The sequence below is a fragment of the Dreissena polymorpha genome, chromosome 13, assembly GCF_020536995.1.
Source record: "Dreissena polymorpha isolate Duluth1 chromosome 13, UMN_Dpol_1.0, whole genome shotgun sequence".
NCBI lineage: Eukaryota > Metazoa > Mollusca > Bivalvia > Myida > Dreissenidae > Dreissena > Dreissena polymorpha.
In genome coordinates, this window is record NC_068367.1 from 13,584,060 (window position 1) to 13,596,827 (window position 12,768).

The 12,768-nt window shown below is 35.4% G+C and overlaps 1 protein-coding gene and 1 long non-coding RNA gene across 8 annotated transcripts in view; both read left to right on the forward strand.

The window, feature by feature from the left end:
• Nucleotides 1-10: 10 nt before the first annotated feature.
• LOC127855831 (glycine--tRNA ligase-like) overlaps nucleotides 11-12,768 on the forward strand; it is a 254,818-nt gene continuing 242,060 nt past the window's right edge. For 3 of the 7 annotated variants that reach the window (XM_052391645.1, XM_052391648.1, XM_052391649.1), the window contains exons 1-6: nucleotides 20-438; nucleotides 2,288-2,389; nucleotides 4,208-4,307; nucleotides 5,079-5,220; nucleotides 9,677-9,765; nucleotides 11,187-11,263. In XM_052391645.1, coding sequence (XP_052247605.1) covers nucleotides 226-438; nucleotides 2,288-2,389; nucleotides 4,208-4,307; nucleotides 5,079-5,220; nucleotides 9,677-9,765; nucleotides 11,187-11,263 — 723 coding nt within the window. In that variant the 5' untranslated portion in view covers nucleotides 20-225. Of the gene's footprint in view, nucleotides 439-2,287; nucleotides 2,390-4,207; nucleotides 4,308-5,078; nucleotides 5,221-9,676; nucleotides 9,766-11,186; nucleotides 11,264-12,768 lie in introns of all 7 variants that reach the window. The other 4 variants (XM_052391651.1, XM_052391647.1, XM_052391650.1 and 1 more) reach the window with 4 other exon arrangements.
• LOC127855850 (uncharacterized) lies at nucleotides 8,883-9,329 on the forward strand. Its single transcript, XR_008037777.1, has 2 exons — nucleotides 8,883-9,103; nucleotides 9,266-9,329. It is a non-coding gene; the product is annotated as an uncharacterized LOC127855850 (long non-coding RNA).

Consider the following 12,768-nt stretch of genomic DNA (forward strand, 5'->3'; position numbering starts at 1 on the left):
AATAATATCGTATAAATGAACGTACAATACATACGAAGTTTTGCATTTACCATACTTAAAGCTGATATAGAGTAATTAAAAGTACTCAACAATGGTAATATATCACTGAAACACAATAAGTATTGCGAATTTGAAGTGCAAAGTTTGTGTCGGATTTGAAGGGTTATTAATTATCCTTTCAACCAAAGCAATACACCGGCATCCGTGGCACATCTGTCAAAACTGATGCAAGCTATTTGTCAGCAGTTGGTACAGCGTATTGCACGGTCTGTCTCAGCAAACATTCAGTCGGTGCGTGTTATTTCAACTACTATTACAGTATTTAAGACTGTGCCAGGTTGGGGAGCAAAAAGGCCTAAGTTTTATTTAAGAGGAGAAATAATGGATCCAGCAATTGAGGAAAAACTTGCGCCTTTTCGGCAAGCAGTGAAGGAACAGGTAACTGTTGTTTAGTTTTTAACATATGTTTCGCAAAATACTTGTCTGAACATCGCTCATGTCGTTAAACAGTATTCATGTTGGTAAGGCATATATTGCACGATTTGTTTCCAAATTATTTACTATCTGTTCTACGTTTCTTGTTAAACAAAATTATTAAACATTTAAAGGGGCCTTTTCACAGATTTTGGCATATTTTGAAGTTCGTCATCAAATGCTTTATATTGATAAATGTAAACATTGGATCTAAAAAGCTCCAGAAAAAAAATCAAGAATAAAATTTAAAAAAGGAAAAAAAAGTAGCGTGTACCAGGGCTCAAACCAGTGACCACCGGAGTCCTGGAGTTAGTCTGAAGTAAAAACGCATTAGCCCTCTCGGCAAATCCGCCGGGTATACACAGATTAAGTATTTTATACCTTATATAAGCAATCTTTGTAGTTTTGTAAATTTTAACGACAACAATAGAACTCCAAATTATTCTATCGTTTCGTGTTGCAACCTTTTATAATTTTTAGGTTTTCAAATTGTCAAAAGATACATATAATGGCTATATTGGACTATGGTAAATGTTCAGTAATTCTGTTTCCTCACAAATATCATAACTAAAACGAAAATTTGCGAATCTGAAACAACTTTTTTCAGTTTTGTCAATTTACCAAACCGTGAAAAGATCCCTTTAAACAAGTATGGCATCATGAATTAGGACTTTCAAGATGGCCTTCATGCACAGGGATTGAATTGTGTCAGATTTTCCATATCAGTAGTTCCATTTGCATTTATTTTCAAGTTTAGGATACAACTGACTGTGCTGTAATTTCCAACCACTAATTTCTATATCTTTTGTGCCTAAACAAAATCCTTAGGAGAGGCCTGTATATGACTTTAGAAGATATGAAATAAACATGCATGAAATCATACTGGCAATTGTATTCCCATGAACATATAAATTTTTAAGATTAATATGTGTATATTTATTGAACACTGTCTATTAAATGCGGATAATAGAAGATTACAAAAGCCAAAGACACAAATCACGAATTTTGCTACAAAAAAACATTAACTTAATTCTTACTTCACCTGCAGTGTTCATTGTTTACATTTGACATAAATTAATTAAGATTTCTGGATTATTTATATAAAGTGAAAATATATGGTTTCAATATCAACATTTAATTTTTGCAATCTTAAACCAACAAATAAATGTGACTGAAAATTGTTAAATAAAATAAATCCACAATCTTAATTTAGTACCATTCATCACATACTGTTTACTTCACTGAAATTAATAACGGGCAAGTTAATCATGAATGCCAATGCTGACACAATTACTAATAATTTTTGTAATACCAAAATCTTGTCTATGCATGGTTTGAACAAATCTACACAGACAAATTGAGATTTCCCATCAGAGCACATGTGTACATGAAGGAGTTTTGTACTGAACAGCAGAAAATGTATGTGCATTTGAATTAAAACTTTGCCTCAAAGATTTTCTTATACTAGTTATTTTGACCAGGAATTTCTATTTCTTTAAATGATTTATCAGCTTTTATATTTTTTGGAAAAAGTAATAAGATATGCTCGCTTTAACAATTATCAGGTAATAAATATTTTTTTCTGAAATGAAGTGAGGGGTGGGGGTTGTCTTTTATTACCAATTGGGAATTTAATACAACTGTATGTGTAACATGATACACAATTTTGGTATTTGTATCCTAATATAGAAGTCAATATTTAATTCATGCGTGAAATACCCTTTGACTGAAAAATTACTTGTCACTCTAAAAATATTTTTGGACTTCATATTTTCGTGAATATAATCATTACATGCAAGTGTAAACATTGCAGGGTGACCTGGTGCGCTCTTTGAAGGAGCAGAATGCCCCGGATATCGACCTTCAAAGGGCTGTCGCAGAGCTTAAAAAGAGGAAGAACATTCTTGAAGACAAGGTAATCTTTACATAACAGTGACTGTTTACACTGTACAACTCATTTTTCAGCCCTTTTTATACGCCCTTTTTTAAAAACGGGACGTATTATAGTTTCCCCCTTGGCGGGCGGCGTCCACAGCAGTGTCCGCTCTCTTATTCAAATGGTTTTCATCTCATCTTCACCAAACTTGGTCAGAAGTTGTGTCTAGACAATATCTAGGTCAAGTTCAAATATGGGTCATGCAGGATCATAAACTAGGTCACGAGGTCACTTAATGCATTTCAAGGATTAAGCATGGCGTCCGCTCTCTAATTGAAGTCCCATCTTCACCAAATTTGGTCAGAATTTGTGTCTAGATTATATGTAGGTCAAGTTCAAATAGGGGTCATGCCTGGTAAAAAACAAGGTCACTTAGTGCATTTCAAGCATTTAGCATGGTGTCCGCTCTCTAATTGAAGTAGTTTTCATCCGATCTTCACCTAATTTGGTCAGAAGTTGTGTCTGGATGATATGTAGGTCAAGTTTGAATATGGGTCATTCCGGGTCAAAAACGAGGTCACGAGGTTACTTAGTGAATTTCAAGCATTTAGCATGGTGTCTGCTCTCTAATTGAAGTAGTTTTCATTCGATCTTCACCTAATTTGGCTAGAAGTTGTGTCTAGATGATATGTAGGTCAAGTTTAAATATGGGTCATGCAGTGTCAAAATCGAGGTCATGAGGTCACTTAGTGCATTTCAAGCATTAAGCATGGTGTCCCCTCTCTAATTGAAGTAGTTTTCATCCGATCTTCACCTAATTTGGTCAGAAGTTGTGTCTAGATGATATTGTAGGTCAAGTTCAAATATGGGTCATGCAGGGTCAAACACGAGGTCATGAGGTCACTTAGTGCATTTCAAGCATTAAGCATGGTGTCCCCTCTCTAATTGAAGTAGTTTTCATCTGATCTTCACCTAAAGTGGTCAGAAGTTGTGTCTAGATGATATGTATGTCAGGTTAAAATATGGGTCATGCCGGGTCAAAAACAAGGTCTTGATGTCGCTTAGTACATTTTTTAAGCATATAGCATGGTGTCCGCTCCCTAATTGAAGTAGTTTTCATCTGATCTTCACCGAATTTAGTCAGATGTTACGTCTAAATGATATCTAGGTCAAGTTCAAATATGGGTCAATAACTAGGTCTCGAGGTCACTTAGTGCATTTCAAGCATTGAGCATGGTGTCCAAAATCTTCGAACGGGCTTATCTTGTGACAGTTTGGCACTCTTGTTTGCATATAAATTATTCACTACACACCACAGTCAGTGTGTATATCCCCATCTCTTAAAGCATGAAAAGGAGGCACAAATGCGTATGGGCCTGGTGAGAACACACTCCAGCTTCTTTGTGCTAACAATCCCCTGATGGGAGTGGTTTTTGATGAAATTATTACCAAAAATACTACAGCTGGCATATATGTTAGTAAGATTTAAGTAGTAAGTGGAGATTATAGATGTATGAAGCTTACAGCAAGGTATCCAAAAACCATGGGTTACTGTTGAATCTTCAAATGTTCTTAGTTTTGATATATGTAACTTATTCAGCTATGTTTTCACAAAATCACATGTTAAAATGTTATTGTCTTGTGTTTTTAAATATGCAATAAACTCTGTGTTCACAAAATAATATATTAATAGAGCAGGAGTTTGAGTTATCACCCTCTATTTGCAAGATCCCATATTTTTCTGTGTTTATAATATCCCATTATATGTGAATATCGCAGGAGTTTGTTTTTTAAGGCTGTGTTATGATTATCCCATTTTGCTCTGTGTTCACAGTATTGCATATCATACTATTTCAGGAGTTAGAATTGTCACCAAAAGATGGCTTTGACCGTGGAAAGTTGGAGGATCTTCTCAAGCAGAAGTTCTTCTATGATCAGTCATTTGCAATATATGGAGGTATTTTCATCCTGAAAAAATACATTTAATGATGTAGAATGTCCATGAATCTGATAGAAATTTGATCAAAAGCTCTTCTCTCTCTGTACAGTGATGAAATAATAATAATTCTTTATATCACTCTTGAAACAAACACATACTTTCTTAAACCATATCATTACTCAAATATAGATATCCAACATAAGGCTATATTGGCTTCATACGTCTATGACTACCGTAAAGGATTTTGCAGTATACATGTTCTATTTATCTACCAGATGATCTCATGCTACACGTGTCAAGCATAGCTTGTGCAATGTGGTCAGGGGTTAACTTGTCCACTAACGAGACCACAAAAACTTCCATTACTCTATAGCAGATAGTGTAGCTCCTGTCCAGAATATGCAGGCTTGTCTATAGTTATACTGGCAGAATATGGCATAAGACCCATTGATCAGCAGTCTGGTGTAGATTGTATGAGCTTTAAATGAAGTCTTACATTGCTGGTTTCCCTCTCACTAGGGGTGAATGGCTTCTTTAAATGAAGTCTTACATTGCTGGTTTCCCTCTCACTAGGGGTGAATGGCTTCTTTAAATGAAGTCTTACATAGCTGGTTTCCCTCTCATTATGGGTGAATGGCTTCTTTAAATGAAGTCTTACATAGCTGGTTTCCCTCTCATTATGGGTGAATGGCTTCTTTAAATGAAGTCTTACATTGCTGGTTTTCCTCTCACTAGGGATGAATGGCTTCTTCAAATGAAGTCTTACATTGCTGGTTTCCCTCTCACTAGGGGTGAATGGCTTCTACGACTTCGGCCCCATGGGGTGTGCTGTGAAGGCTAACCTGCTTCAGGCCTGGAGGAACTTCTTTGTCCTGGAGGAGAACCTGCTGGAGGTTGACACCGCCATGCTGACACCTGAGGCTGTACTCAAGTAACAACATAAGAACATTGCGATGCAGATTATACTTTTATAAGACTTTTTTTCATCCTAGGCCTGTTTTAGGGCTTTCCACATGCCATTTAACGATCCATCGCCGGGGCGCTTGAATTTCGAAATCAGAGTCCCGGGGCGCTTGAAATTTTCCGATCAGTGTATTTTTCAGTAAAAGAAAGTGGAGATTGTCAAACAAAATCAAGGTTTTTTTATCAGTGTATCAATATTCCCTGTTTTAAAAGAGCACTCGGTACCTACTTTCACAAGTAATCGCCATAAACACCACATGGGGTAATGGAAATCCACTGATAAGACGCACGTATCGATTATTCTAGCCACATTACACAGTCATTTAAATGCTGACAAGGATGTATAAGTTACTTTCCATACGTCAAACTGTGATGTTCATTGTCCAATCGGTTACGCGAATGCTTATGAGGGCGGGGTTAACTTTCGACAATTTTTTTTTTTATTGACGTCGGGCATGAAGCAAGAGTTTATCGCAGCTTGATTAGCAAGAAGTTAAACCATTTACGTAATATAAAACCGGTAACTAGTACAGTACAGTACATTAAAGACGGTTTCGGGCATCATCAACACACCTTTTTACTGTAAACAATTGTCACCTATGACTCATTATTAATACGAGAAATTAATTGCAAGTGGTAAACAATTAATTAGTTATAGCGAGTTAGTTGTGCAAATAACTCTCAGTTACAATTATGCGATAACATTTTTATTCCAGTACATGTATATTTCATCATGTCCATTTATAGAACTGATTCATCTCGTTTTTCTGACATTTATTCGAAACGTAATGCGTGGACAACGTGAATTTTATGCATAATTCCGTCAAAACATTTATTCGACTCGTAAAGTGTTTAAACAAATTATCGTTGAATTCATAACGCAACTGTTAATATTTGTTGAAATCTCAAATGGGAATAATTAAATTTGTAATCCGAAACCCATTCCCGTAAATCGATGTTAACGCGTTTTAATCCGAAACACACTTCCGAATGTAAATGTTACCACAACGTTAAAATAGTTTTGCTTCAAATTAGCAGTGCACATTTGTTTTGTGTCAAATCTTTTTCTCAATTAAAAAGAGCGCAAAAATTATGCAGCACTTACAACGTCGCATCATGTGTAATGTGCGACTGTATTGAGCGTTTTAACAAGCACACAACACGCAGGGGATTGACGCATGTTCAGAGGCAATATTTCATCAAATCTATAAATAGTCACTTAAAATATATCTGATACTATAGAAAAATGGAAAGGTTTGTGTTAAAGAAATAATTGAGAACTTTTATCGTAAATATTTACCAGAAAGTGATTTATAAAAACGGAATAAACTGGATTATGGGGTAATAAATAGAATTTTGAAAAGAAGTAAGTACCGTAATTACTCTATGTTTTCAGACACTCTAAGTTTTCGGACACCCCTTGTTTTAGCAAAAATATTTATTTTCCGTGACTCTTAATTTTCGGACACACGAGTTTTTGTCCATAATTAATGTCTCTAAGTTTTCATACAGTAGATTTTACAGCGCTATTTTACTAAATTTCGGTCCTGTTTTCGATATCTAATGACACTTCGATCATGGGGTTTTACAACCAGATTTATTTCATCAAACATGGCAGGTGCATGCCCGAGGGCAACGGACCATTACATTTGCGTTATTGGGTAAAAAATCTTGTAAACCGGTATTAAACAATGGTTTCCTCCGATAGCATAAGCGTTATGACAATTACCAGGGGTAGTGTCAATTAACTGTTCAATTATCTACCGCAATGTTACGACCCCTTGACAAATACTAAACGCTTCAAAGTGTGATGCACCCTATTGTATGTTTTACGAACAATGGAAGGTATTAGACAACAACTATCTGAAATGAACAAACGAAAAATTCATAGTTTGCTTTTTTTATTGCGTTAATTACAGGTTCATACTAGCGAGTATCGGTACATCACATGCTCATTTCTGAACTCGTTGGTCAAAGTACAACCTTGTAGTAACTTTCTGTTAAATAAATTAAGCATTTAAAATTATTTAAAATGCAGTGCAAACATATATAACTGTAATTTTTACTATACGGCATGGTATTTTACAAGCGCGTTCTATTACCGGTAGTCGTTGATACAATTGACGCTATTTTCGGACACTTCAATTTTCGACTCTAAGTTTTCGGACACCTGTATTTTGTGAATATTTTTCGTATCTAAGTTTTCGGACAAAAAAAAAAAATATTTTTTAGTGTCCGAAAACATAGAGTTATTACGGTATACAGTAATAGAATCGGGTTGAAACGGATGTATTGGGGAATCGTTTGAGTCGGGATTTTACTATCTGTGCGGGAAAGTTTTTAAACAATTAAACAATATAAAAAAATATATATATTTTATAAATGACTGGGGGATTTTCTTGAAGAGTCATAGCGCACCAAATGACGTCTTTTGACGCTGTTTTTCTTTGAGTTATAACGCACCACAGAGCGTGAATCGACACATTAATTTTAAAAAAATCAACGTCGGGAGGGGACACCCCTGCCAAACCACCCCTGTCAGCCCAGGTGCGCCTGACAAAAATCTTCTGGAAAGCACTGGCCTATTTTCATCTTAGACCAATTTTGATCCTAGGCCTTTTTCATCATTGGCCTGTTTTCATCCTAGAGTCTTAGTTGTAAGGTTTCTTTAAATGATTGTCATTAATAAGGTCAGATTAATCGAAAAGTTTACATCGCGAAAAAGTGGCGACAGTTTTTTGGGGCCAGTGAAACCCCTGCTAGACATGTTGTCATCCTCATCCTATTTAAATTGTTTTCCTTTCTCGGTTGCTTTGCCCTCATATTTGAGAGAAATGTTATCATTTGTGTGCAAAAACATTTTAAGCTTTGGAATGAAACAACTTTTTGCTAGACCAGTTTTTGGAGAAAACTTAAGAATGTTCATCTGGGATGACAACTTTAAAATGGCCACAACTTCAGAATTTACAGTTAACAGTCAGAATTTACAGTTAACAGTTTGTCAGTTATCCTTCAAGTTTAAGATGGATGGTTCTTAAAAATAGAAGAGTTTTATTAAGGGCATCATCCTCAATGAATTGAAGGATGATTTTGTAGTATGATGAAACTACAAGGGGTGTTACAAAAGTTATTTGAATAGACGCCCAAATCCTGCTTTGTTTCATATTGATGTGTTTTTTTTTATCCCAGCCATCGGCGGATGGATATTGTTTTGGCTTTGTCCGTCCGTCCGGAGCCATATATTGGAAGTGCTTTGGAGGATTTCATTGAAACTTGGTATGAGTATATATATGGATAAGGGGATGATGCACGCCAAATGGCGTTGTACACAATATTGTAATAATGGAGTTATGGCCCTTTGTATCTTGAAAAAATGCTTTTTTGAGTGTCAAATATAACACTTTTGTGTCCAGAAGCATATTGGCGGGGGATATCAATTCAACAAATTTGCTTGTTTTACCATGTTTAAACTTCAGTATTTAAAAAACAGGAGTATGTGCACACTTCTATCAATTAGTTGTTCAAATGAATTAAAAGAAGGCAACATTTGCACAATATTCAAATAACATTGAGGAACTTTGAAATTGGTATTAGAATGCCTCAATTTTTAACCAGGTTTTTAACCAGGTTTTTTAACCAGGTTTTCCGAAGGAAAAAACTGGTTATTAGATTGGCGAATGCGGGCGGACTGGCTGGCTGGCTGGCTGGCGGGCTGGCTGGCTGGCTGGCGGAATAAGCTTGTCCGGGCCATAACTATGTCGTTCATTGTCAGATTTTAAAATCATTTGGCACATTTGTTCACCATCATTGGACGGTGTGTCGCGCGAAATAATTACGTCGATATCTCCAAGGTCAAGGTCATACTTTGAGTTCAAAGGTCAAAAATGGCCATAAATGACCTTGTCCGAGCCATAACTATGTCGTTCATCGTCAGATTTTAAAATCATTTGGCACATTTGTTCACCATCATTGGACGGTGTGTCACGCGAAATAATTACGTCGATATCTCCAAGGTCAAGGTCACGCTTTGAGTTCAAAGGTCAAAAATGGCCATAAATGAGCTTGTCCTGGCCATAACTATGTCATTCATTGTGAGATTTTAAAATCATTTGGCACATTTGTTCACCATCATGGGACGGTGTGTCCCACGAAAGAATCACGTCAATATCTCCAATGTCAAGGTCGCCACGACTAAAAATAGATTTAAAAAAAAAAAAAAAACTTACAAAGGGGGTTAATTTTTTTTGGTCATTTCAAAAGTTCAGTTTGAGTTTTCTCCCTTTATCAGATTTTTTTTTCACAATGAAAACCTGGTTTTGTGACAATTTTGTCCCTTGTTATTTTATCAAATGGATATTTTAAGACAAGGCTAATTTTCCACCTGGTTTTCAAAAACTATTGCAATACCTGAAATTATTTTGCAGGGCGTCTGGCCACGTGGATCGTTTCCAGGACTACATGGTCAAGGATCTGAAGAACGGAGAATGCTTCCGAGCTGATCACCTCATCGAAAGTGAGTACCCTGTCAGTACTTGCAGGTTGTTTTTGTCACAGCCTGAGGATGCAGCCGAGTTTACGGCAATGAAGTTTTAGGCTAGGGGATGCAGCTGTAAGTCTTATATTTGTTGGAAGAATATTGTTATTTTCTGAATTTTGTAAATAAAACATCACTTCTAGGGAATGCAGCCTATAGCCCTCATTTGGGGGGCGGGGGATTTTATATTTTGTATTTGTGGAAAAAAATGATGTTTAGGTGTGAAAGCTGAATGAACCTCATTTTTGTGAAATCATTTGAAATAATCACTCTGTATGGGATTAAGCCTTTTGAAAGCAACAAATATAGAAGTAAAAAAACAACCTTCCTTTGGGCATGTCAATAGAAGACCAGTCTTAACTTAAAATGTACTTCAAATAATTGTCAGTCTTTACTTACTTACTTATAAGATTGATTCTTAAAATATTAGTATAATCAGTCTGTGTTTTTTGCTGTATATTTTACAGCCTATGCCTTTTGGATTGGTAAAAAAAGCACGATAAACCATGACATTAGGAAAAATAAAGTATTATTCATATGATTATAAATAACAGACTTCCAATATAAACTTGCATGATTAACATAATTTTTAGCTCTGCTGTTTTTGGAGAAACCCCGAGGTATTGTCATAGCCAGCTCGGCCTCGGGCGTCGTGCTTAAACTTTTACATTTGCTCTAAAATCTTAAAGTGCTTCCACCTACAACTTTGAAACTTCATATGTAGATGCACCTTGATGAGTTCTACATGCCACACCCATTTTTGCGTCACTAGGTCAAAGGTCAAGGTCACTGTGACCTAAAAAAATAATAATTGACAAGCTTTCATTTATTCAAAATTGCACCCGCAGCTGAGCTTTGGCACCTGTTATGCAGTGCTCTTGTTTAATTTATATTATAAAGTGGTATGTTATTAAATCACTTTATAATATACTCAATAAACCAATAATTAATATAAATGAAAAAGTTTGACATCTTTTTTTTTGAAAATTTTGGTCAGATTGTTGGGGAAAATGTAACTTTTTGCTATTGGGACACAGCCCGTATGAGGCTGTAGTTTTGGGGGATAAAACGCACTTATAATGAATAACTACTACTAACTTAATTTTTGAGATTATTTAATATGAAATTAATTTGCCAGTAAACCTATAATAAACCAGCAACAATATCTAAAACTCAATGATGTTAAGGCATGTTGTTATATTTGATTTGAGCTCATAAATGTCCCATCTGCTCCACTGAGGAGTTGCGTTGAGGGGTATTTGTTTTGTGGGTAGCAGTATTTAAATCAAAGCTCTGGTAACAGGAGGCTTACTAATATGCTATGAATAATTGCTCGCCAGATTATTAACAAATACACTCATGTGTATCACTGTATGGGGATAATTTTGTTATTATTTTAGATACTCTTGAAAAGATGTTGACTGATAAGAAAGTGCCTGATGAAACCAAGGAGGATATAAGGAAAATATTGCCCACTGTAAGTATGAGGATAGGTTATGAGAGAATAATTTATAGTGAAAAATCAGTATCTGCTTTAAGTTTTCAGATACATCAAATGGTTTACCATTTGTGCGTACAACAGTTGGTAGTAGTGGTTACGTGGTTAGGCTATGAGCTTGTATAAGCTTTACTGCTAAATAAATGTTGTTGTTGTTGTTGGTTATATGAAGTTAGTTCTTACCAAGTTTTTTTGCCAATGGATTTGATTTATTTGACATTGGTCTGCTTTGAATGAAAGAAAAATATTCCACCATATGATTTAGTTCAAGAATGTTCATATATTCCTCTAAATGTATTTTTGTTTAAACTGTGAATTGCATTGACAATGCTACCAGTAAATGTGGTAGCCAACTACTTCATAATCTGACACTTGAGAGCTAAAACTGACGCTCGATTGGTCATTGTCGGCTCGGGTACTTCTTACATGTACCCCGGGTACTCTTAAGTATACTTACATGTACCCCCTGTACGGAAATTTTACGCTAAATCGGTCGTTGTTGGCTATTTTTTTGGAATTAAGTATATTTACATATATGTCAATTTTATGTAAAATGACATCTATATTATGGAAACTCATACTCAAAAAGCATGTTGATGCAGATTTTTTAAAAAGAGAAGTTTTATTTAAGATAATCGGTAGCGCGTTTTACGACATCGGATTTGGGGCGGAAATACTTGGGTACAGTCTAATATTAACCGGGCACGATTAAGTATATTTACCGTACCCGGGGTACATGTAAGTATACTAAAGAGTACCCGGGGTACATGTAAGTAGTACCCGAGCCGTCAATGACCAATCGAGCAAAACTGACTGTTCATCTTGAAATGTTAACTTCTGTTCAATACAAATAAGGCAAGATGATGTTTTCCAATCAGATATTTCCTTATTTACGGACCTTTTCAAAGAAGGCACCTTAGCACAAAAAAAGTAATCTTTCATATAAATTTGCTCAGTAATCATTTTGATAGAAAATTACGTAACTTCTTTTTTTGGTATTATTTATAATACACATCTTCTAAAAGACTTTACACACCAACAAACAGTTTCAATGTGAGCAGTTTCACAGTTATATACGTTTGCACATCACGCGTAGTAATTGTTGCTAAATTTTTACTAGCATAATAGTTTAATATGAAAAAAAAACTAAATTTCTAGTTTGTTGAATCAATAAACAACATACACTTGATAGGATTTGTTCAAAACAGATAATTAATCCAGGTTTCAAAATGATATAAGTCCAAATAGTAGGATTACTGAATCTGATGGAATAAATGAAACTTAAGTAAAAAAGGAAATACATGTTTATGAGTGTTTTTAGCTCATCTATTTTTTTTTTTTAATTTATGAGCTATTGTCATCACCTTGGCGTCGGCGTTGGCGTCCGGTTAAGTTTTGCGTTTAGGTCCTTTTTTCTCAGAAAGTATCAATGCTATTGTATTCAAACTTGGTACACTTATTAATTATCATGAGGGGACTGGGCA